This window comes from Rhopalosiphum padi, chromosome 3, assembly GCF_020882245.1.
Source record: "Rhopalosiphum padi isolate XX-2018 chromosome 3, ASM2088224v1, whole genome shotgun sequence".
Classification (NCBI taxonomy): Eukaryota; Metazoa; Arthropoda; class Insecta; order Hemiptera; family Aphididae; genus Rhopalosiphum; species Rhopalosiphum padi.
Window position 1 is genome coordinate 77,264,229 of NC_083599.1, and position 26,831 is coordinate 77,291,059.

Sequence of the window (26,831 nt, forward strand, 5' to 3'; positions counted from 1 at the left end):
AATACATTGTATATATATACAGTGTCCCACGGAGATCTAAATAATGAAATAACTTTTGTTCTAATTAATATTTTTTATAAAATTTCTTTTAAATATAATTCATAGGCGCTTGCACTACATTTTTAATATACATTTTTTATTTTGTAATACCGAAAATAAAAACTAAAAAATTGATAAAAAAATTTCAAAAACATTCGAAAATAGTTAATTTGTGAATCTAATTAAAAAAAAAATTAGATGGTAAAAACATTTATTTAAGTCCAGTGGCTGATTTTTTACAATTTTTTTAAATATCAATATTCTCGTTAGGTAAATTACGATCTAGTTTATGTTAAAAACATTATTTAACATATTTTATAAAAACATTTTTAAATAGGTGCATGTTAAAATCTATATTACATATTACTATATTAGTATAATAATAAAGTAATGTAAAGTTAGATAAGTGTAACTATTAAATTGTGTGTTAATACTTAAAATAAAAACTATTATTATTTATTTGTATGCCAAAAATATATTAATAACCTCCCCCCAGCATAATTAATTGAAATTAAATTACATTAAATACATTAAATTGTAATTAATTAAATAATATATTAAACGACTATGAATATTAAATAAAATTTAAATAATGACTAATAACTAATAAGTAATAATTTATAAAATATGTTACAGAGAATATTATTTTATTTTATACTATCTTTAATTTGTTTAAATATTTGTAAATTATAAATAGTTATCTAATACCTATTTTTTACTTGTATTAAACCAAGATAATGTACCTATTAAATTTGTACAGAGCCGTGGGGGGCTATGCCCCCCCACACCCCCCAATATAGTTCTATAGTCAATTTATCTTTCTAAAAATTCATCTTACGAGAACTACAATAAAAATTACTTTTATTAATTATATAAATACTGTTTTATTAAAATTATCCAAACATTAATTCTTTTTTCAATATACTTAATGACAATCAAAATTTGTTTATAATTTCATTAATATCGATTGGTATGTCTCTTTCACAAGATATCAACATCAAACTCTCAAACCTTTGTTGGGACATTTTCGACCTAAGTTTAATTTTGATCAATTTAACCTAAATGGAACAAAGTTAGAATTTCAACATTACCAGTTAATAGAAAAAATTGTAATGCAATTATTATACCTTTGAAAAGCTTCTTTCAGCTGAGGGTAACGAGGCTGGAATTGTACATAATGCTTTATAAGCACAATACAAATTTGGAAAGGCACTCATAATGTCAAAACTTGAGAGAACATTTATTATACTTGCAAGTGTTATGTTCTGTTTTGGTTCACTCATAGTATTTAGCGGTTCGTCTTCCAATGAATCCTCTTCAGAGTTAATATCAGATGATTTATTAGATTGATTATCTGGGAATTCCATTCCAATAATCAATTCTTTTAAGCTCTTACTAAATAATAATTCTTTTGTTTTTCCTCGTTCTGAGTTTTTTAAAATCATTTTCACATAGATTCTGGTCATTAGAAAATTGTTTTGTATTTTGTACAAGTTCTTGGAAATATTTGTCGGGACGCAATTCTAATAATCTTTTTTTAGTTTCATCTACCAATTTAATAGCTTGTATAAAATCAATGCTTTTTGATTGCAGATAACATGAAGTTGGTGTAATTATTGCGAATATACTTTTCATTAGCTTAAGAATTAATAAAAAATGATTTTGCATTTGAAGCAGTTACTCTGTCTGTGGATTCCGATAGCAATTCTAAAGTATTTTTTAAAGTTTCATACTTATCATGTATTACTGTTATAACACGATCATGAGACGTCCACCGTGTTTCTGAAAAATTTTTGATTTTTCGAATTCTATCTTTAGCTTTAGATCCAATGTTTAATTTTTTTTGGCATTCATAAAATGTATATGTAATATAACTGGCGCTGCTACGTGAAACATTATAACTAAAACGATCGAATACAATATATTTTTGCATCAAAAATACTTCACTTTTTTGCTAATATATTCGGTATTATTCAACCAATTTTTTTCAAAAATGACAAAGGTATAATTTGCACATCATGCCCGATCTATCGATACCACAAACGGCCCAATTCGTCCATTCATTAGGTCTGTAGCCCTGGCTAAAGAAAATGGGCAAACTCTGTGACTCGTGTACTACGGTAGAGACCGCTCCTCTTTTTTTTTTTGGATAAGTTCTACAAAAGCATCCTCAACATCTTCTGGAGCGATAAAAGAAATACCAAATAATGATTTAAGCCATATGACTAGCTGGTCTTTCATATAACTCTTGTGTACCTTTTCGTTTAAGAGAATTACTTACAATTTGCCGATTTATAATTGCTTCAGATAGTGCATCATGGTTGTGGGCAGCGTCGCTCACGTTAAGTAAAACATGATCATTCTCGTTAATTTTTAAATATGTTTTACACGTTTTCACCGTACATTTCCAACGTTGAATATTATTAGCCAAACATTTATGGAAACAGAACTTATAATTATCAATTATTTTCAAATGCTTTTGTTTTTCACTTATAATATTTTGCACTTCCATTCTAAATAATATATAAAAACTAAACAGTTATCACAGCTCACGTAATGAGCTATCTAGTAGATAAAAGTAATAAAAGTGAATATCCGTCAACTTTATTGTTCCGAGCCGATATCGCAATATTTCCGATATTTATTTTTAGATATCGAAATTATTCGGAAAATACCCACGATATTGATATCGTTGGCCAACACTAATATTTTATTTTAAATTATATTAAACTAATTCTTATATTGCAATTAAGACTTACCTTCTCTAATTTATTATATTGTTTTTAAGTTTTATGTTATCTGGGGTGCGTACCTTAGTTATTTTAATATTTTTTTTTATATTTTAAAAAGCTTGGCTTAGTTTAATTTAAATACAAATAACAATATTAATAATAATATTTATTTATAATATGTTTATATGTCGGCAGTAGATACTATTTTATTTATCAACAGTGGAAGTAAATTGACATTCTAGATTATAGTAATAGGTAATATTATAGTATTTCTCCATAATATCTGAGATTGAATAAACAAAAATGTATTTAACTAAAAAGTAATGTAGAAATTATTAATAGATTCACTGATTCAAACTTATAATTATTTATGCCACAATCGTTCTCATAACAACCAAAAAAAAAATAATCTTATACAAATTTTGTTTAATTTAATTATTTAATTTTTATATTTTGTTTTTAGATTCTACGATGGAGAAAACAAGTTCTATTCAACAGATTACTGAGGAAAAGAATTTACAAAAAAAGTAATTGAATCAATAATATACTAAAAATACCTAGAATGTTGGAACTGTGGTTTATTAGAGTATTTACATAATAAAGTAATGAATATTTGAAATGCTAAATTTTGGCAATTTTTAGTATTTTTTATTAAATAAATAATTGTTAGTAAATACTAAATAACAATACTCAATATTATTCTCATAAGTAATAACTATGTTATATAGTTCAATTCAGAAATTAGATAGAGAAAATGTTACTATATTTTATTGCTGATACATTGTAAAGTACCTACTCAAATTTTCGTATAGATAGTGTCTTTATAAGTTCTGAATTTTGAACTATATTTGATAACACTACTCCATCTCATATAGTCATTGAATCAAACATACCAATTTAAATATTTTGCTGTTACATAGGGGTGCGATATGCTTGCAAAATTGTAATTATTCTATTGTACATGATGTAGCAATATTAATGGGCATGAATGTTGTAAAACCTGAAGAATCGTGGGATTTGTGGTGGTGTAATACACCCATGGACATTAAAAAAGCAAAATATTTAAAGAAATACCAAGTAAGCCATAAAACGTATTATAATTTAATTATACGAGTAATACATAGGAAGCAAAAATATTTTTGAAATTCTGACCGTAGTCACATGAATGTATTAATTTTACAATGATGTGTTTTTTCTTTTCATCTTTTTTTGTAGTAGACAAAACTTCAATTTCAATATATTTTCTATTTTTCTAGCAGGACATTGAATTTAATTTGTACTTTTAAGGATTAAAAGTAAAAAGTTTCTTATATGTATCTTAATAATTAGATGGGTGGAAAAAAAGGCTAAAAGACTTTACTGCCCAAGTCCAATGGACGGAAAAGGGTCATCATTTTCTAATATTTCAACTCGCATCTTACATTAAACTATCGGTGCAGGAAAGACAAAAAATACTGAAGAATTCTAAACAACCATGGTTTTAAGTTCTTGACAGTTTTCTTTTATAATTTTTGATATATGAAGAGCTATCATTATTCTAAAATGTATATCTCCCTATTCAATACGATTAAAACTAGCCGTAATTTTAGCACTATATCTATGTATTGAAATACACTTCAATCGATCAGTCTGATTTTTATTTATATTGTAGGTATTTTATAATATAAGTGTTAGTTAGAAAGAAGATAATTTTAGGTAGAATGGATTTATCGGTACCTATTTATACTTATGCCGTAACATTTTTTATTTATTTTAATTTTAATTTAATCTTCAAAAAGATTAAACGTGTTTATGTGGGCCCCACTAGTTCATTTTTTAAAGTATAAATTTAATAAATATAAAGTACGATTAAAAAAAATAATTACAATAAATGTTTCTTATGTAACTAAAACATTAATACAATCGAATCCATATATTTTATTATTCATAAAATATAATGTAATATTATAAATAAAAACGTAGGTACAGTAAAATAACACAATACAAAGAAATACAACTAGGTACGTATAAATAATTAATAAAATATAAGATTTTTCTAAGTTAATTTTTTTTGCATAACTATGTTTGTATATTTCTCTAGTTGGTATGTACGTTAGTAAAGACCTCATTCTAAGTTTAACCTTCAACAAAAAGTACTATATCATCTGCATAACAAACTCGTTTACCACGTGTATTCAAATAATTTATTTGATTAATATTATTAAATATTATGTGAGCAATAGAGTAGTCCCTTGAGGCATACCACATATTATTAAAGTTTCTTCTATTTAGGGCCTAAGTTAGTTTAGGCTAGTTCATTGTTTATTTGCATGTGTTATATTCTTTTTTTTAAACATTAACTTAACAAATTGTAAACCGTTCCTTTCATACCGAATGTATTGAAATTTGTAGCAATTTAGGAATATTTTATGATTTATACTAATCTAATATATGAAATGATTTTACTAGATCTAAATAAACAGTAGCTCATTTTTTTTTCAAAGTAATTATAAATGTAATTTGACACAGTAGCAATTGCTTGTTCTGTGCTTCAAAACTCGGTTTGAAAACAAATCGAAAACATGCTAGAAAATTATTATTTTCAAAGTAATTGACTAATTGTTTTTTAACGATTTTTACAAAAGATTAGCAATATTCTATGAACTTGAAATTGAGCAATAATTTTCAATATTAGATTTTTCACCTTTTTTAAGTAGTTGTGTTATTACTGAAATTTTAAAACTTTATGGATAAGTAGACGTAGTGATATCTAAATTCAAAATGTGTGATCAGAGACGTTTTACACAATTGCCGCCTCATTAAACTTGTCAACGAGAAAACGTATATTTAAGTAGGTACTTATTTATCATAACTACTAAAAAAATAAATCATAAATACTGATAATAAACAATAATTATTGGTTATGTTAATAAACTGTTCTAATCAAGTAAATAGTATACTAATACAATATTTGGAACAAATGCACTTTACCACGCCCCTCACGAATTTCGAAATTTTTTTTTTAAGACGTGTTTTTCAACGCTAATTTCAAAACTGTTTGAATTTTTGTGCGGAAACCATTATTTTGGAAGTTATAGCCTTCCAAAGTTTGCGATTTTAAGTTTATACGCATGCGCGCAACACCACTACATTACTGCCGCGCGGAGCGTGTATAACCTATTTAAATTCTTTTTACGGGGACAATAAATTTAAAATTCAAATTCAATTTTTTTATTTTATTGTTTATTGCACTTATATACATTATGAAAAACCTAACAGTCAATACAATTAAAATATTATATTAATAAACAATATTATCATCAGTTTTTTCATTATCATCTGTATCGACGAGCGTCTCGGGAGCAAAATTGCGTAACCAATCAGAAGCGTTCACATTTCTTATCAATATTTGTGAAAATCACATTTCTTATCATCATTTATACAAATTTGAAATTATAACGTGATATTGTTATATGCTGTGGTGATATTATTTTATTCTGTGAAATACTCTTCAATCATACAGATTACAGGTGTTATACTTAATAATTTAATATATTATTATTTTAATTATAAATTATAATATTTATACATAATAATATGGACATAAGATGGACATGTAGATCCAGTTTTGTTTGTGCCCTGACTTTTAATTTTACGGACACTTGTTGATCTACTTTGGAAATTACCGGTTTGATGACAATCCAGATACGTTATGGTTTTATTCTGTCCTACAGTCTTACGAGCACTTAACGCATAAAAACATAAATTATCATCTTCCAGTTTTAATTTCCATTCCTTGAAATCTAAAGATATATATTTCATAATACAATATAACTATAAGTGTGGCATACTAGTCTTAGGTATAGTAAAACAGAATATTTCAAGTAAAATTAAAATTCAGTAAATCACATTTACCACGAAGAGTTGCAAACGTTCTTTTTTCGTTTTGTAATTTCACGCCATGGTCTGCCTCTATATGAAATTTTAACGTTTTTTTGTTTGTGAATGATTTATTGCAAGCTGAATCTGGACATTGCACGCTATTAATATTTTTAGACTCCTTAGAGCCACAAGTAATTGAGTGTTTCTTTAAAGTTCTTTTATAACTAAAATATTTATTGCAAACTAAGCACTTAAGCTCTTCCGTGTTACTGGTTGCAATTCCGAACTTTTCCATATTATTATGTATAAATATTATAATTTATAATTAAAATAATAATATATTTAATTATTAAGTATAACACCTGTAATCTGTATGATTGAAGAGTATATCACAGAATAAAATAATATCACCACAGCATATAACAATATCACGTTATAATTTCAAATTTGTATCAATGATGATAAGAAATGTGATTTTCACAAATATTGATAAGAAATGTGAACACTTCTGATTGGTTGCGCAATTTTGCTCCCGAGACGCTCGTCTGTATCGCTGTTATCGTCACTTGAGTTTTGCTCAACATTAATTGGGACATTCGTGTTGTATAAATGTCCAGCCAATTTAAAAAACTCAATTAACGCGTAATCTTTATTTTTAATTTGTTTTAAAAACATGTGTTTGGAGAGATATTCTTCTATAAAATCTTTCTTCCTATGGTATTGAGGTAGTGAAAATTTGGCATGTCTCCATAAGCCTTCAATTGTATTTGTATGCTGATGAGTTTCGGGATCTTTAAAATTAATTCTATGATTAACCTTAAAATGCACATATCCCTCTTCATTCAAACAGTCGTATGCCTAATATATTTAAGTATTCAAAAATATAGATTACCTATCTATTCAATTTTAAATTTATATTTTAAATAATTACCTTCCAACAGTCAGAAACGATCGTTGTCCCTGGTAAAATCCACTCTTTTATAATGTTGAGTAATGTAATTTTGTCTCTTTTCTCCACTGGGACAAGAAAACATTTATTGGTCCCTCGCTCGACACCTCCAAATACCCACTGACCTTCAACTGCGTGCCCCCTATGGTATTTCCGCTTTCCAAATTTACTTTCGTCAATTTCCACTTCAACACCCACTCCAGCGATTTTAACTTTATGAGCAACTAGTCCATCATACATAACTCCTCGACAGAAATTTGACCAATCAACAATAGTACTAACTCACTCATAATGAATGACTGCGTGGTATGTTGGAAGCACAAATAGAACAACGCAACTATCTTAAATATTGAAAGGTGTGACTTTTCGAAAAATGTTTTTTTCCTCATTGATACCTGATAGTTACACTTAGTAGCTTTTTGATTCCTAACCGAACATTTCTCACGGCACCTGGGTTAAAAAAGGATCGATTTAGAACGTACTTACTAGATAGCCAGATAGGTACTTAACTCCAAACAAAGCCATCGATAGTATCATTCCGTGACACTACTTTTAAATTATGACTATGAGGGCATTTGTATTCTCCACTTTTTGGAATTAAATTCCACTCTTGGAGTAGAATAATAATATTCTCATTAATTTTCCCGGGGGTTTCGCAATTAAATATTTTAAAAAATTGTAAAAGATTTAAATTTGACATTATAACAGTAAACTGTTTAAATATATTAAAATAAGAATTTCTTAAAAATGACCTACTCACTATTGCACTTTTGGGCAGACTGATTTTATCGTATTTATTGTACTAAGTACCTTATAATTATTTTAAAAATTAAATATTTTATAATATAACTGCTATAAATTATAATTAGGATATTTAAAAAAAACAAACAAAATTACACATTTTAATTAGTCTTCGTTCTATATTTATATCAATATTGCTATCTTATAACTATCTCATTATTACTAAATTGTATATTATTACTAATATTGTTATATTCAATTATCTTGATGATAATTATATCAGGTAGATAGGCTAATGCAACGCACCAGGGCACCAGGCTTGATGGCCAGTTTAAGTTTAATAAGTGTATAGTGGCTCCCTTCGCCTGTATGGGCAGTGATTACACAGTTTGCGGCACTCGTCGCTGCGCTCATCAGCGCCGTCGCTCCGCTCCGCAAATCAAAAATATCCCTCGACTTACTATGCAACACCACCTTAAGTAGGTCACAGGGTAATTACTAGTCGGGTGACGAGCACCTGTCAGCTCCGGTCACCTGATCTGGGGGACCTATCGATTCCGCCAATGTAGCATCGATTCCGCCAGTATCGACTCCGCCAGTTCAGGTAGTCTAAAAACAACCTATCGATTCCGCCTCCTACCAATTTTTACCTCGACCTGGCAACTGCTGCTGTCAATCTGTTTCTGTTATAATAATAATAATAATATCTAAAAAATAATTCAATAATTCATTTAAATATTAAAAATAAATTAATAATCAGTATAATAATTAATACAATACAATATTTATATAAAAAAATACAATAATTCATTTAAATATTAAAAATAAATTAATAATCATTATCAAATAATACAATACAGTTAAATAAATAAAATGTTACAATAATAATAATAATATAGGTATCTACAAAATAGTTCAATAATTAATTTAATTAATTTAGTCAAATATAGTTTTAAGTTATACAATGATATTTATTATAGTATGATGATGCCAAACTAATGCAATGTGAATTAATATTTTCCATGATATTTTCAATTTGAGGATTTTTTAGTAATTCGCGATTTATAATTTTCGAAGGACTTTCTGTTACATCAGTAAGTTTTCTTTTGAGTTGGTTTGAAATTAGTTTTTTTTTTCAATACATTTATTGGCTGTTTTTCATGATTTTTATGGTCAATATCATATTTTAAAATTTCCGTTAAGGATTCGTTTATGTATATTTTTGCGTTACACTTTTTATTAACACATTTCCACTTATACGCACATAAATATTTCACAAAGTTTGTTTTAAAATAATTTTCATTTTGATAAATAACTAAGTCATTTTCTCGTTCACCAGCTACGATTTCGAAATTCATTATTGCGAAGTATAATGACACGATGATAAATTGAGACTAACCAGACTAGACTATTATTCGTTTTTCGCATCATTACGAGTATACAAGTTAGATTATCATCAATTAGCGATAACATTTTTAAACAGGTATTTCATATTTTCATATAATATAGCTAAAAATATAAAATGTTTGGGAAGATTATTTTTTCCTTGGCGGAATCGATAGGTCGTTTTTAGACTACCTGCACTGGCGGAATCGATGCTGGCGGAATCGATAAACCTTATACCCAAGTATAAAAAGGTCTGGCGGAATCGATGAAACCCCCTGGTCTGATGGCCAGTTGAAGTATAATAAGTAGAGCAAGGACTTTCATGCACTAAAAAATCATCAAATATGCATTTAAAAATATGCACTTATGCATCAAAAAATTAAAAATATGCGGTTAAATATGCCCTTAAAAAAATTAATTTTATTATTATTCTATATAAGTTTTAACTAGATTTATATTATTATTTATTAAATTGATTTGGAATCTGTTTTGAATGTTGGATCCCATTCTTCTTAATTATTATTCTGCACCTAATAAAACAAAAAAGGTATTTTAAAATAATTGATGAATTATTCTAAATAATTATTCTATTTTTAATACCTTACCTAAATTAGAATTGCACTGAATTATTAACATTTCTTTGATATTTTCAAATAGCAGAGAACGTCTTTTATCTGTCAGCAGGTTCTTATATTGCGAAAAACTTCGTTCGATGTCCACTGACGTGATCGGTGCATATTTGAAGTAAACCATTTCACTAGCATTCAAATCTCCTAATTCATCAATGTTTTCCTCAGTGCCATTTAAAATATTTGAAATTATACGAAGCGTATTGAAACCTTTGTTTTTTTCTATTACTTTTTTAAGTTTTTCCACTACCGATTTTATACTCTTCGATTGTGTATCAATTATGTTCATATCGTCTATAATTTTGTTTAAAATGTTAATTGAATCGACTAGTTTTAATCCACGTTTTTCAAGCTGGGTAATCGATTTAGATATAATTCCAAAGTTCGCTGTAATACAAACCAAGTTTGCGTCTAATTGTTGGTCATCCAAAATATTTTTTACTTTTAATATAGAAGCTGAATCGTCATCCAACTTCATAAAAACATTTCGAATGCTTTGTATATGTTTACAATAATAGTCTGTTGCATCTAACCACGTCCCCCAACGAGTAATTATAGGTTCAGGCGGGAGCATTACTTCAGGAGCTTCGTTTTTAAAAATTTGGACTCGATATGGTGCTTTTAAAAAAGTTTTTTTAACATTTGAAATTAGTTTGTCTACTTTTGGAAACATGTTACGAACCTCCTCTGCAACCCTGTGAAGACCATGAGCCAAACATGTAATGTGGACCATTTTAGAATAAAAAACTTTTATTACAGATGCCGATTTAACCATATATGGTACTGCGTCGCTAACAAAAAGTAAAACATCATCATGCTGAACACCGTTGGGCCATAATAAAGCCATTGATCTATCAAATAACTTTGCTATTGTCGAGTGATTAACTTTTTCCAACACCTCAGATGTGAACAACATAATTTCTCCAGGACAATCAATTTCTAGTGTACCAATTATTACATTAGCTACATACCTTCCATTGTTGTCGGTAGTCTCATCAATTGACACCCATATTTTTTTATCCTGGACAGTGACCATTATTTTATCCATTGTCTGGTTATAACAATCGTTTACATAATATTTTCGAAGTGTCGATTCGTCAGGTATATCTCTTTGCATATATTTTTATAAAAAACTCTTAAAATGAGTGTTTTTTAGTTTATAGAGTGGTATATTTGCAGATAGCAAAGTTTTACATAAATCTGAATTGAATTCCGATAGTTTTGATTTTTGATTTGTAACCAATTGTTGCACATTATTTGTTTTATTTTTTTCTAAACGTGCTGCACTTCTGATGTGTTTGTCAGTTTTTAGATGTTGTATGATACTAAAACGTTTTTCACTTGCTACTTTCACGTTACAGATTTTACAAAATAAAATAAGATTATCCGTTGAAAATACAGATTCACCAAACTCGATTACAAAATTACGCAAACGATAAGCTTTTGTCGATTTTTCTTTTGGCATATTGATAGAGTGACAAAAATTACACACGACGTTATATGAAAATTAAACACGAAACTTTAACACACACGCAGTGAATGTTCTAGAACTAATGCGAATCTAATCTACCCACTGACTGTAGACACTTGATACTATCGTGTTTATACCACGTACCTACTATTCGTTAAAAATACAAAAATAGACATAATAAATACCTACTGACCATTATTATTATTTCAAGATAACGTTTATCTTTATCGTCTTTATGAGTGTATAACAATTGTTAACCTTAGTTCATGAAAAATATTCACCAAAAAGCTTGATTTTCGACAAACCATTAAAATATGCACTAAAAGCTTAAAATATGCTCTTATAATAAAAAATATGCCCCTTAAACCAAAAAATGTCCAAATATGCAAAAATATGCACTAAAAACTTTGAGTATTTCATCATAAACGTTATGAAATGTATTTTGTACTTAACAAGCATACGATAAAGTTAACCAGAAAAAATATGTAAATGCATGAAAGTCCTTGCTCTAATAATAAGTGTATAGTGGCTCCGTTCGCCAAACTCAAGTACCTCCACGCTGTATTAAAGTAGTGTTGCGCGCATGCGTATAAATGTAAAATCGCAAACTTTGGAAAGCTATAACTTTTAAATATAATTATTGTATAGATATTAGATATAATTAAGTTCCTTCAACCAGTGGCGTAACTGGGAAAAAATCTAGGGGGGGCAATGTATAATGAATGTAATATATTTATTATTATCAAAACCCTGACACCCCTCCCTCCCGGTTAAAATATATACCTTTAGCTTTCAAAAAATTGTCAGGGGGAGCAAGTGCCCCCTCTTCCCCCACCACAATTACCCCACTGCTTTCAACAAACTATAATGTGTTTAATCAAATTTAAATTATATTATTACTAAAAACAATAGCTAATAATCAAACTTAAAAATTCTTACTTATTATTATACAACATATAAATAATGTAAAAAAATAAACTATTTCATTTGTTAGCGTCTTGTTTTTATTTTCTACACAATTTTGAATTATGTCTTCTAATTGTATTTCTTATGTCATTTCACTGTCAATCGACAAAATCGCTAAGGAGTTTAATTTTTCTTGTCCTAATTTAAAACGTACATAAGTTTTTATCCGCTTCAAAGAAGAAAATAATCTTTCCGCAGTACAGTTAGTGACAGGTATTGAAATATAAATTCTCAAAATTTTTTCTATGTTTGGAAACACCGTCTTAAAATCATTTTTATAAATTATTTCTGAAAGTTTTAATGCGGTGAATTTTTCTTCATTATAGATACTTGGAAATTAAAAGAGATCGAAAATGTAATAATTTATGCTCAAACTCTCCATAATCTAAATCAGTTTTCTAAATTTATAACCTTATTTATTATTTCCACACTATCAGTAGGTATTAATTTATTAAATTCTTCTTTCGTTAAATTAGGAAATTCAGATTCTGAAGAACTTATAACCGTATTTATTATTTCCACACCATCAGTAGGTATTACGTTATTGCTTTGATGATCTAATACAGTACTATTCGAATATCACAAATTTAATATAAAAATAAAAATAAAAATATCACATTTTTCTGATTTGAATCGTCGTTTAATATTATATACATATATTTTTATATAAAAATTATGTTTTGAATTTTATTATTGACCTCTGGCTCCTCAATAGCTGACATATCGTCAATTTCTACATAACACGACGAATTCTTCGGTGTTCTAGTGTTTATTAATCATCAATTATTTCTGTTTGGCGTTTTTTTTTAAATATGCAGTGATTCTTGCCTAGGATTTATAGATATTTTTAAATTGTTTGTACTAATTTGAATACTAGGTACTGCGTTAGGATTTAATCTTACAATACACTTGGAATCTGACATAAGTTGTCTTTTCAAAACATTTAATTGATTGAAATCAAGCAGGAAAAATAAATTTAGAACAAATAACTGACCCACCGCTAGGCTTAAATTTTTTTCTTTTACAAAAATTTTCCCATTTTCGATGTCATAATGTTGATTTATCATGTTTTGGAAAAGTATAATAATGTGAATTATTGTCATTATCAACATTTTTACGTTTACGATCGTTATTCGACGCACAACCAAATACCGAGCACAAAATCATATTTTATGTTTGATTATAAATAAAAGCAGGATACTTCGACATTCCAGTACACACTGTCGACTGTGTGAGATTAATTTGTATTTGAGTGTAACGTGCTTGTTAAATAAACAATTTTAATTTTTTTTTGATAACAATTTATCAATTAATTTAAATTAACTATTTTAAAAAGCTATAAATAATATACTTCATTGGTAATTATGTATATAAATTCATAAAGTCGACTATTGCAGTAGCTAATACAGTGTGCATTGACTCATTGAACTGCATATGTAGCATTACTTACTATAGTAAACTTTAATTAATAGTGTATAATATTATTTAATATATTAAATATAATTTATATATTTTATATATTTTTATTTTTTGTCTTTCCTATAAACTACCCTGAAATAAATTGTAATACTGTAAAAATAATGTGATCATCAAAAGAAATTTATAACCTTTCTATAAATGTACTTGTTGAAATATACAATTAATATTAGTATGCATACATTGTAAGCACACGGGTGCACGTATCAATATATCATAGTTTAACTTTCTATTGTAATGTGAAGCAATACTTATTAATACCACACACATATAGGTATAGGTATATGGTTATGTGACGTCAATGACGCGTATATATAGGGCTCATTTTTGTGTACAAGAGCCACTCTCTCTGGGTCACTCTCGGACACTCTAAGACACGGTACGCTGTGTGTCTATATCTAGTTTTATGTTACATTTATATTATACTGTTATTATAATCATAAAGTCGTGTTATCATTTGTGTTAAATACCTCAATATTTAAGTTCACTCAGGCTTCAATTTCAACAGTACTTAAGTAACTTATACAGTTATACCTCAAATCAATTTTCCCTTTAAATATTTTAATCGCGCGAAATAAATACCACGTGTGTATTTTAGATACGGTCCGTCGAACAATATACATTTTTAACAATATGATAGTAAGATATGATAAACAATGTTTTTAAACTTAATAGTTAATTATAATTGTTACATGACTATAATTATAATAATAATACCATAAACTTATAAATCTATGAATAATACATAATGATCAATCATTGTTTATATTGAGATTTTCCCAAAACAGTTTACGATTTTCTGGTAAAATGTCTTTCAAGTTCTGGAGTATACTCTCTACCTTTTCTTTGGCCTCACTACATGGTTTAACTTATGGCAACACCATCAAAATACCATTTTTTTTCATATATTTTTTGCAGATAAAGACTAATTCCTTAAATTCCGTTTCAGTTAGTTTGGTTTTATGTTCCAAAACAAACTTTCCTCTTTCAGCTTTTATACAAACAATATCTTTTAAAAGAACACTACATTGTTTTAGTTTTTAAGAAAATTTATAATCTATCTAATCATAGAGTGAGTCATGTTTCATTACTTTCACATCAACTTTGGCTTTATTAGTACTTTTAAAAGCATCTTCAAAATCATTGAAATCATAGGTCTTATTTTGTTTTTTCAATGCCATATCCACTTGGTGGTGAAAACTATCAGCACTCATATAAGTGTGTCCTGGTTCAAAATAATAAATTATTTCATTAGTTGATATTTCATATGAATTCACAATATATACAAGAAAAGAAAACAGAAACCAATTTTTATTTTGGCTGGCACAATTATCCATCCAAATTTTAATAACAGGTATATCTCATTTGATTTTTAAAAACATAAAGAATGTATTTATTAAATCTTCTTTATTTCTTCCTGTAATACCTTCATGCCATATATAAGCTAGTGGTTTATGAGAACTAACTTTACCAACAGGAACAAAATTCTCATGATATGCTATTATGAACCTTGTGAAAATTACCATTTTGAACATTTCTGCTCTTGGTAGCATTATTGCTTTCTGCAATCTGCAGAGATCGTTAGACATTCATTAAAATTATATTTTTCACTTACATGTATTGTGTATAGATTTCTTGCGTTCATGAATTTTTCTTCGTGTATTTTCCAATTAGCACATGTATCACAGTCTTCTTCTATTAACTCTTTATCATGATCGTGTAGTTCAAATTTCTCACATGACTCACACTCTCATGTCCTAAATTTGTAAAAGAAATTTTTTTTCCTTTATTTTACCTCTGTAAAAATCATATGAAATGCTGCGCTCAGGATATTTTTCAATGAAATCTTGATGCATCGTTTTTACATTTATATCACTTGGTAAATACCGAGTATTGGGAGCATGCTATAGTGAGATATTGTTGGATGGTATGTCTCAATATGTTCACTAACCAAGTCTGTGTGTTGATATTTATAGTGAGGCACTAGTTTACCTCTTTTTTCTATATTAAGTGTAATGTTCCCAGTAGATGTTTTATTAAGAATATTAGCTTCGGGTGTGCCTCGCTCTGAGTGTGCCTCGCTTTGAGTGAAACTCGCTGTAAGTGAATACCCTTGGACGGATGGAAGAGCTTGAAAGTGGAAAGTTTTCAAAAAAGGAAGACCTACCGCTGATTGGTAGTACTGCGAGTCTTCTATCGGGATGAATGATGATAAGGCGCTTGTTGTCGGGAATTGATAAGACGTTCGTGGCGTCGATAATAATATTATTTATTAAATTATTATTATATATGCCTCGATTCCCGTCTTGTAGAAGCCGCCTTCGAGATCCTAGGGTTGTAGAAGCCGCCTCCAGCGCCTTCGAGGGGGTCGAGTGTAAATTGTTTCAAGGGAAATTCGGTTAGAAATGGTAGTCGGGTGTCTAGAAATCGATCACATATATAGTTTGTCTCGAGGCTTGTCCAGTTCTTTTTTGAATGTATAAAAAATAAATAAGTACGAAAAATGGTTACTAAGTGTCTAGCTATCAGTCGTTAACCGGTGTAATACCGTGACTTGTCGCATGCCCGGTTCTTTTTTGAATATATATAAAAAATAAATAAGTACGAAAAATGGTAATCGAGTGTCTAGCTATCAGTCCTCATTCGATGCAAATCGGATTGTTATACCTCCTAACGTCGAAAGTCTGATGTCGTATAGTAGGGGAAAAAGTTTAAGTCAAACGAAGTGTTATAACGTCCTATATTTTGGGAAAATCGATTTATACACAACTAAATCGCTTAGGTAGGCGATCCGACTGCGTCGAATTGCAGACTATGTATTCATTTTTATTAATATTTTTCAGTTTTTCTATTTCTGTGATTATAATATATTTTCAAGAAAACACAATTATTATTTTTTAACTATAATAATTTAAAATTTCTACCACACAAATTATATTATTCCAAGATTAAGTATACACCATACATAAAACTTTATGAAGCATGTTGGTGACTAACAGAAAAAATAGGGAAATAATAATTGAGTTGAAATTTAAAAAATTATAATAGGTATTTATTTCATAATACTAGGCCATTTTAACTTTTAAGATTATGAAACATTTTAAATGAAACATAAACTATAACTTACCAGTTGAACTGTACATTTTATTTTCAATTGGATTCCCTGTTTGAGGTAAATTATTGCTGGTGACATCTCTTTTAGTTTTAGTAGTAACTTTCTTATCATTATCTAGGTTAAAAAAATAATATTAATTGGATGCCTTCTAACTAACCACATCAATGATGACCATCTATATATTTTACTGGCAATATTATTAGACATATATACACTGACTAATAATTTATAATATTAGTTTAAAGAGAAAATAATCTTACCTCGATAAATTTTTTCATAATTTTTTGATTTCTCAGCTAAAATAATTAATTTTTCCGCACGAGACCGTTATATTATAATTGTAGTCTATGATTCATAGATACAATGATACATTTATGAATGAGATAATAAATGTGATTGTTTTCGTTAAAAATTTAATTTTGGAAAAACCACAAATCCACAATGATAACATTTTGTGATAACCAATATACTAATAATACAGTTTAAAATCCACGATAAACACAAATCATATTACATCACAAATAAGAAATTATAACCAATAACAAGAATTATACGTGAAGTAAACATCATGAATCATAATAATATTTATTAATGTTTCTATAAATAGTCACATACGGCTGAAAAAGAGATGTCTTTCCTTAGCGGAAAAGACGTACGTGAACACATACTAAGTAAAAAAGTCGTATAGTGAGATCACTTACTGCCTTTTTGCTTAGTAAACTCCATACTTTTTTAAAAACCGTATATGTATTTCCCTATTTATCTTTTTTTTACTCTAAGATTACTTAAAATCATAGAAAAAATGATTCTGCGTAAATGCGTTTTATCTATGTTGGGCGTGGGCCAGAGAGAGTAAACAAAAAGCGCGCTAACATCTCTTAAGATGTTCCTATATTTTAAATAGTATTATTTAAGTTTTTCATTTAATGGATGTTTATTTACTGTTAAGTGTAATTTATCTTTTTGACGAATTGATAAAATAATTATAGTTGTACCTAAGGTTTAATTTTTTTTAATAACAGTTATTTTCTTCTTCTTTTTTAAATGTCTATGAATTTATTTATAGCAGATTATTTTTATATTTGTTAATATGTTATAAGGGTTTAAAAGTACATGATCTAAATATCCTATTTATTTTGATATAGTATTACAGTTAATGAGATTAATAAATCCATATTCGTTAATTAAATTAAGATAGTTATTACAGTCTAAATTTGTGTTTATTATATCTATATTTATATCACATTTTATTATAGTATATATTTTTTGTTTTAGATCTTCGTAGGATAGTTTTTCTAAATTCATCTAAAAATTAATTAATATCAACTTGTGGTGATCTATAAATTCCATAAACTGTTTGAATCTCCTTTTTAAAATTAATTTCTAAACTAGACTTTATTTAAGTCAATTACTTGTGTCTTTGGGTTATTAATAAAACCAATCATTCCATCGTTTTGATTTATGTATTTTGAAGTCTTAACTTAATATTATTTGTATATAAATCTAATTTTAATTGGTCAATGTGTAGATTTAGTAGCAATATATAAATCGATATATTTTCTCGCTGGACACCGAGTACCTAGTACTAAACCCTGTAAAATATTAAAACGAAACAATAAATTAAACCGGTTTACGATTATAAAGTTTATAATTTTCAGAAGACGAATCATTTTCTGGGTATGTCAGAAATTTGTCGTAAGGATTCATTAGCTCGCAACCTCGACACAATGGCTACTAGTTTTCGAGACGATTATAACTTTTATCCTATGACATGGTATTTACCATCAGAGTAAGATTTTTTCTAATAAATAATCAACTTACAATAAATAGAACTGATTTAATTTTAGTTATATAAAATTTCAAAATTATATGAGTCAACATAAAAGTTCAACATATATTTTAAAACCAACAACAGGAAGTCGAGGAACCGGGATATATATAACAAAATCTCCCAAAAAAATTAATCAATATAAAAATATGATTTGTCAGCTTTATATTTCCAAAGTAAATTAAAAACGAATTGTTAAATTATAAGCAATGTAACATAAAAAAAAATAATAACTTAACTATATAATATTATATTTTTTTAGCCATTGTTATTAGATGGCTATAAATTTGACATGCGTGTGTATACCTTGATAGCATCATGTGATCCACTTAAGATATACGTTTATAATGATGGTCTTGTCAGGTAAAAATAACGTTTTAATGTTAAATACTTCATAAATCCAACAATATTTTGTATGAGCAACTATAACGTAACAGTCTATTAACTCTTTAATGCACGAGATTTTGAGTATGTTCCACACCCTTGTTGCACGGACATATAAATTTTTATGTTTTTTTTTTTTTCGTTACTATTTTGTATTTAGAATTATAATTAAACATAGATTTTAGAAATAAAACAAAAAATACTTAAAAACTTAGGAAGTTACCAAAGGTGGGACAGCGTAAATCCCACCATGCAATAAACGTTTCATATATTTTATACATCTACATAGAGTAACTATTCTTTTCTGTCATTTCATACGAATTAATTTATTTATATAACTTTAATTTGACAATTTGCTTAATTATCTATATGCATATAATTAACAATTAAAATAAATTATATAATGAATTTAAAAAAATAACCAGGATAGCTTAATACTAATTAAAACTTAACTGCAAAATAAAACATATAAACTGCTGATGCACAAAATATAGTAGCAAAAAATGTTTATACAATACTTATTATAAATATTTTAATATAATTATACACTTATAAAAAAATCGTTCCTTATAATACTTTTTTTGTGTCCACGTTGATACTAGTATGTATTCTTCAAAACTGAAACAACAACCATATAAAATAATGAGTTTTCTGTATTTTAATTATTTTTATTCTAAATATTTACCATTTTTTACGCATTATGATGATCTGAAAAACAATTTCTAGATTTTGTAATACAAAGGGGAATTTCACATATTGAACAAATCCACTCTGTTCTAACTTCTTTTTGTTTTGTGCTACATCGAGTACATCTCCTTCTAGTCGACAATTTTGGCTGATGATCGGATTTTTCGAGTCTGATGTAATCGGGAACCGATGGCTTGAATTTTTTTATTTCTGTTGGTGATTTTGTTGTGTTTTTTAATTTACGTTTATTAACAATTGTTGTACTTAGAAGTTGTCCCGAAATATTTCGACGAAAATCTTTCATTGTCATTTTATTTCCGGTAGCTTGTGTATATACTATATGCGAATTTACAACTGCAATATCAAGAAAATGAAAAAAAATTCTATGCCACCATTTTTTACTTTTGCGATCTATTTGACATGATTTTTTATTTTGATCCAGTTTATCCACGCAGTTCATATTTTGATTATAATCTTTCAAAACTTTTGGACATGGTATTATTGAAACTGTTCCATCTTTAGCTCGCCTTTGCACATTTTCGGTATCTCTTGGGTTATGAAAATTTGATAAAAGACTTACCATACGTTTGTCTTTCCATTTGATGATTGATGTTGAAAATTGATCAATACGCCAATCGTAATCTCCTTGTTTAAACAATTTATCATCTTTGAACTTAGGCAAATGTTTTCTTGACATATTCACAGTTCCACATGCGTAAATACCATTTGATTTTAAATAAGTTATAAGTGGATAACTCGTAAAATAATTATCAAAGTATAAAAAATAATTTTTATTTTGAAGCGGAGCAGACAAATGTTTAACCACTCGAGCACCCAAGTTTTTTTCAGTTATGTCACCAGATTTCCCTGTGTACACATCGAAGTTCCATAAGTACCCATGCTTGTCAGCTAAAGCCCATACTTTGTAACCTCTTTTTATGGGCTTTTTAGGCATATATTGTTTACATGAATTACGACCTTTAAATTTAATCATCGATTCATCAATAGCCACTATTCGATTAGGATTATACAATGCCTGACTATTTTTTAAAATAAAATTTAGGTATGGTCTTACTTTATACAACTTGTCAAAATTTACTTCACCTCTTTTTGGAATAACCGAATTATCGTTCAAATGCAAATGAGACAGTATCCAACTAAAACGATTTAATGGCATAATACTACTTATATATGTATCATGTAAATCTGGGGCGGATGACCAATAGTCTCTATAACTACATTGTTTTTTAATCCCCATTAATAGATTTAATCCAATAAATGCATTTATTTCGTTATTATTTGTTTCCGTGTATGATTTTCCATTTCGCATGTAATTTTGATTTGCATACAAATTAGTGTGAAAGGTAATATACGAAATAACTTCATCTGTCAGTAAAAGTTTAAAAACTGAAAATGGAGTTATTTCAGATAAGGTTTCTACAATATTTGTAGGTCCTTCCAAACAATCAAACGAAGAAATTTCAATATTTATATTTTCATTAGACGACCAAACAGGTTCCATAAACTCGTCTTGAAAATTTGAATTTGAGTCAAAAGTTTGTACTTCCCTTGACATATTTTGTGTTAGTAAAGGTACAGCAAGTTCATCGTTTATTTGATAATTTTCAATACTAGGAAAAAGTTCACGACCACGACAGTTAGGGAAAGCATTTGGTGTGAATTTATTTGGAATTTTTCGACGATTTGACGAACGATTTTTTTGCGGACTTGGGAGAATATAAGTAACATTTTCTTCTATGTTTAAAATCTCTACATTTTCATCACTGTCTGAATCGGAGTCGGTAACTAATAATGTATTATTATTAGGTTCGGGAACATATGTTTCGTCGTCATCGGTATCATCAATAGACGATAAACTTTCGTCATCTGACGGTAAATCTTCAAATAACATTTCATTTACTTCATGGTCTGAATAACGTTTAGCCATTGTAATAAAATAATTAAAAAATAATAAAATCGCACACTTCGACGAATAATAAACAATAAATCCAACAATAAACGAAATCGCACAGTACGCGTACCACCAGTGGTGTCCACTATGAATACTCACGCGTAATTGCACGGCGGGACATATAATGGATGCTCACTTTTACACAAATATCAAGCCATATACTTAGAATAGCTAATTAAAACCAAAACCAAAATAATCTATTTTATATTTGGAATTCAATGAAATAATAATCAAGCAAATCGGTCGAGTCAATAAGGAGAAAACTAAACATCAAGTTTTAAGAATAAATATTTAAAAATAATAATTTAAGAAAATTAATTAAATTATATTTAATAATGTTAGCCTACTAAGAATTTATATTCATTAGCTATATATTATAGAAAACATATTAAATATCTTAAATTAAACCAACAGACGAATTAAAAATAGAAAAAAAATAGATTATAGGTGGTATGCTATTTGTCCCACCGTGTCGGACGGGCTATTTTTTTGGTGGGATTACGTGTATCCCACCGTGCCGGAAAGAGTTAAAAAAAAAAAAAATCGTTTTTCGACTTATTAAAGTTGTTGTAACTACACGTTAACAGCTACGATTATAGGTAGGTACCTAATAATATAGTTGAATGTGTGTAAAGTCTAAACACTTTCATAAGTATAATAGTATGATACTTATCTCAATGAAAAATAATATTAATGTTGACATTTTAAATTTTAAATTCACGATGAATGATTATTTTTGACCCGATTCAGTTTTAAATAGTTTGAATGTCAGTATTCAACATTTTTATTTAAATTGATGTTGGTAGCCTATATATTTATTCAAGCAGATTGCATTTTTCTATAATTATTAATGTATGTAGGAAGTTTTTTAAAACCTTGCTGTAAAAAATTAGGTACACTTAGAGTTAATAAGTTATTGTATTTATAAACGTATAAAATATTACCCTATATTTATTAACTTATTAGTTATATGCGTGATACTATGCAATAAATAATTTATTTTTCTTAAATTTTGTTAGCGATGCGCAAATGCCATAATAATAGTTCAATTGATAATGTAATTTAACTTTCACTTATACCATATATGATGATTTCATAGATTAGCAACGGAACCTTATGAAACGCCTACGCACAACAATGTAAACGATCGGTATATGCACCTAACTAATTACTCAGTGAACAAATGCAATAAAATGTACATCGATAACGAAATTTTTGGAAGTAAACGGTGAGATTATAAAAAAGTAAACAAGAATCCGTTTTTATTTTAGAATATGATTCGTTGAATTTAGCCGAATTACAACGCTCAATAATTGGCTACACGCAGAAGGCTACGATGAGAAAAAAATATGGAATGAAATTGATGATGTCATTATTAAAACCATAATCCTGGCCTATCCGTTTGTCAACCGCAGCTATCAGACATGTTTCTCCAGTCATAAATACATGCCGGCATGTTTTGAAATCCTGGGATTCGACATACTTTTAGATGAAAACTGCAAGCCATATCTCTTGGAAGTCAGATATTGTTACATCATTGATCCATGCGATGGATTAATTTTTCATTTTTAAACATCCTAATGTATTGTGCTTAGGTCAATCATTCGCCAGATTTCCACACGGACACTTCGATTGATAAAATAGTGAAACGAGAACTACTGATTGATACGTTTAAACTATTGCAATTGAATAAGACATTAAAAAAATTCGTTTCTGGAGAGGATAAATGGAAAACTCAACAACAAACCATCAATGCTGATAAAAACGTTTAGTATGTTTGATAACTATTGTCCATTCGTTTACATTTATTTATTTATTCAATATGTTGATCATATTAAAATACCATAGTAATAACTAATTGGATTGCATCGGTAATTTATTGAACTGGATATAAAAATGTAATGTTGCTGTTAACCTTATTCCTATATAGACAATTAAACAATTTTCTACGAATGTATAACTCAAATTGTATCTTTGATATTTTTAAGTAATTGTACCACGCATAAATAAATTGTTAAATCAATTGTATATTTTGAACATTTTGTCGGTCAACTATTATGACTATAATCTTAGTCCAAAAATTAATTAATAATTGTGTATCCATAACCACCACTACCATTATACTATATTTGTACCAGCTATCACGATTTTTAAACTCTGAAATTTTTTTTATAATACTGAATTATTTTTAAAGAAATAAAGGCAAATATATTTATCTATTTAAATATGTACAATATTTTAAATTATGTATGTACTTGATTTTAATTATGTAAGATCTTAATATAACCTAATTAATTTAATAGTAAATTTTATTTTCTACGGAACTTTAAAAATAATTAAGTATAGAGTACTTTTAGATTTAATCGTTTTTAAGAGGACCATGCGTTATACCCGCATGTGATGTTATTGTCTTACGGACGTAATACATAGAAAATTTGCGTTCAGCAGAACTAATTTGATGCTGTTAGCTTTAATATTAGAGTTAATTGATCTATTATCAAACTTAAAGGAAATAATATTATCTGGGCCATCTCGTAGGCTTTTATTGATATCTTAATTTTTAGTGAGTTATTGTTAAGTAAAATATTAAAACTTTAAATTGCTCGTAACTCGTTTAGAAAATTAAATTATCAATAAAAGCCTATGAGATGCCCTAGATAATATTATTACCTTTAAGTTTGATAATAGATAAATTGACTCTAATATTAAAGCTAACAGCATAAATTTGATTCTGCTGAACGCAAAGTATCGTTCTAAAGTAACTATCTTAAGTATCGTTTATTAACCTATAATAATATCAATATGTTTAACATAAAATATTAAATTTTTTTTTAAAGTTATATAATGCTATGTAAATAATTTTTAGCAAACAAAGAACGTTAAGGTGCAAAGAACATTTTGAGCAACAAAATAATTTATGGGAAAGCAAAAATATGGGTAACTATAGATTGGTATTCTCAGAGAAAAATGCGCATTTGTATGAACATTATTTTTACTGCAATGAAAGTGCAATTTACAGACACACACGTCGTACATCATTACATCAAGAATCTAAAAAATAATTTCAGGTAAAAGTAAAATTAATGATTAAGTATAAATAAATATTATATAATATTATTGTGAATATAATTCTTCCTGTAATGATTATTTATATTCAGGGGTTAAGGTGAAAGGGGACGCAGGGGGATTTCCCCCTACCTATAATAGTGGTTAAAAAGTGTCCCCTCTTTAACAAATTATTCGTTAGGTACGTTGGAATCCTTTAATTATAACCAAACATTAATCAATATAATTCAGAATTATTTTAAGATTAAATCTTGGTTTATATTTATTTATTTTTATCGATAAATTGTTACTTTACTTTTATCAAATCTATTTAATACAAGTTGTCGCGGTCGTTATCGCAACGACCGCGACTGCTTATCTAAGTTCGCGAGAGCGCGACCCGCGACTGGTCAAGGCGCGGGTCAGTCTTTCATGATCCACGGTCGCCGGACGTATCATTTTCATTAAAACTAGCTGCCCGTGTGCCTCGCTGTGAGTGTGCCTCGCTTTGAGTGAAACTCGCTGTAAGTGAATACCCTAGGACGGATGGAAGAGCTTGAAAGCGGAAAGTTTTCAAAAAAAGGAAGATTTGGCGGTAATAAGTCCGCGGTGTTGGTACCACTGATTGGTAATACTGCGTGTCTTCTATCGGGATGATGATAAAGTGGGTGTTGTGGATGGTTGGCGGCGGTCTTCTTTCGAATGTGAAAAGTTTTTGAAAGTCGAGATTGATACGTAGACTTTTGAGTGTCTAGCTATCAGCCCTCTACCGGTGTAATTCGATAACCGGCTGCGGAATTCGCCTACGGCGGATTGTCTGACCTCCTGGCGTCGAAAGTAGGAAAAAATGTTATAGTCGAATGTCGTCGTTTGAGCGTTGAATAATCAGTAATCACTCGTGAAAATAAATTTATATGCAACTATGCCTACCAGGTAGGCAATCCGACTGCGTCGGATCGCGGACCCCGTCGGCGCAATAAGTGAAATCAAAATGTTGTATGAACTCAACTTTCAAAAAGCTTTAAGGGAAACCAAACCAGCCAGGTAGGCGATCCGCCTATGTCGGATCGCAGACAATGTCGGCGCACGGGTGAAAATCATATGTATTGAATATTGAGTGTACAACGCTACGACAATTTATCGTATTTGAAATAAAAACAATCGTGCGTAGTAAAAGTTTTTAAAAGGTAAAAATCAGTTTACACGAAAATAAACCTACCAGGTAGGCGATCCGACTTCGTCGGATCGCAGACACGTGGACGCAATCAGTGAAATAAGAACTTTTCTCTAACCCCCGTTTCAATTCCCTCGGAAGTCGATAGTAGAATGTCGATTTGTTCGTAAGAAAGTCAAAGTACTTTTAGTGATCAGCAATCAACGGTGAAAATCAGTTTATGTATAATAAAGCCTATGTAGGCAATCTGATCGCGACCATTACAGCATAATATACCTAATGGGTATTTAAAAATTAAATATTAAATACTAACATCAGCCAATACACTCGTTAATATTATATATTATTATTAAATATAATACACGTGATTAAATTT

General features: G+C 28.4%; 4 protein-coding genes across 4 annotated transcripts; 1 reads left to right on the top strand and 3 right to left on the bottom strand.

Moving 5' to 3' along the window:
* Window positions 1–989: 989 nt before the first annotated feature.
* Window positions 990–1,484, bottom strand: LOC132925774 (uncharacterized; the record flags this gene model as incomplete). Its single annotated transcript, XM_060990139.1, has 2 exons — window positions 1,167–1,484; window positions 990–1,097 (listed from the first exon to the last, which is right to left on the bottom strand). Coding segments are annotated over exons 1-2 (426 nt in total), but the record flags the coding sequence as incomplete, so codon positions are not given.
* Window positions 1,485–6,051: 4,567 nt separating this feature from the next.
* LOC132925775 (uncharacterized) lies at window positions 6,052–6,927 on the bottom strand. Its single transcript, XM_060990140.1, has 3 exons — window positions 6,666–6,927; window positions 6,340–6,553; window positions 6,052–6,148 (listed from the first exon to the last, which is right to left on the bottom strand). The coding sequence occupies exons 1-3, from the start codon at window positions 6,925–6,927 to the stop codon at window positions 6,052–6,054; spliced, it is 573 nt and encodes a 190-aa protein (XP_060846123.1).
* Window positions 6,928–7,109: 182 nt separating this feature from the next.
* LOC132925776 (uncharacterized) lies at window positions 7,110–7,821 on the bottom strand. Its single transcript, XM_060990141.1, has 2 exons — window positions 7,564–7,821; window positions 7,110–7,490 (listed from the first exon to the last, which is right to left on the bottom strand). The coding sequence occupies exons 1-2, from the start codon at window positions 7,819–7,821 to the stop codon at window positions 7,110–7,112; spliced, it is 639 nt and encodes a 212-aa protein (XP_060846124.1).
* Window positions 7,822–19,044: 11,223 nt separating this feature from the next.
* LOC132925778 (tubulin polyglutamylase TTLL6-like) lies at window positions 19,045–23,808 on the top strand. Its single transcript, XM_060990142.1, has 5 exons — window positions 19,045–19,154; window positions 19,213–19,369; window positions 19,456–19,556; window positions 23,336–23,464; window positions 23,529–23,808. The coding sequence occupies exons 1-5, from the start codon at window positions 19,045–19,047 to the stop codon at window positions 23,806–23,808; spliced, it is 777 nt and encodes a 258-aa protein (XP_060846125.1).
* The last annotated feature ends 3,023 nt before the right edge of the window (window positions 23,809–26,831 follow it).

Coding starts and splice junctions, on each gene's coding strand:
- LOC132925776 (XM_060990141.1), bottom strand. CDS start 7,821: ATGTATGATGGACTAGTTGCTCATAAAGTTAAAATCGCTGGAGTGGGT. Junction 7,491..7,563: donor TCGTTTCTGACTGTTGGAAG/GTAATTATTTAA, acceptor TAAATATATTAG/GCATACGACTGTTTGAATGA.
- LOC132925775 (XM_060990140.1), bottom strand. CDS start 6,927: ATGGAAAAGTTCGGAATTGCAACCAGTAACACGGAAGAGCTTAAGTGC. Junction 6,554..6,665: donor AACGTTTGCAACTCTTCGTG/GTAAATGTGATT, acceptor ATATATCTTTAG/ATTTCAAGGAATGGAAATTA. Junction 6,149..6,339: donor TCTTATGTCCATATTATTAT/GTATAAATATTA, acceptor AATATTGATAAG/AAATGTGAACGCTTCTGATT.
- LOC132925778 (XM_060990142.1), top strand. CDS start 19,045: ATGTCAGAAATTTGTCGTAAGGATTCATTAGCTCGCAACCTCGACACA. Junction 19,370..19,455: donor GTCAGCTTTATATTTCCAAA/GTAAATTAAAAA, acceptor ATATTTTTTTAG/CCATTGTTATTAGATGGCTA. Junction 19,557..23,335: donor TATAATGATGGTCTTGTCAG/GTAAAAATAACG, acceptor ATGATTTCATAG/ATTAGCAACGGAACCTTATG.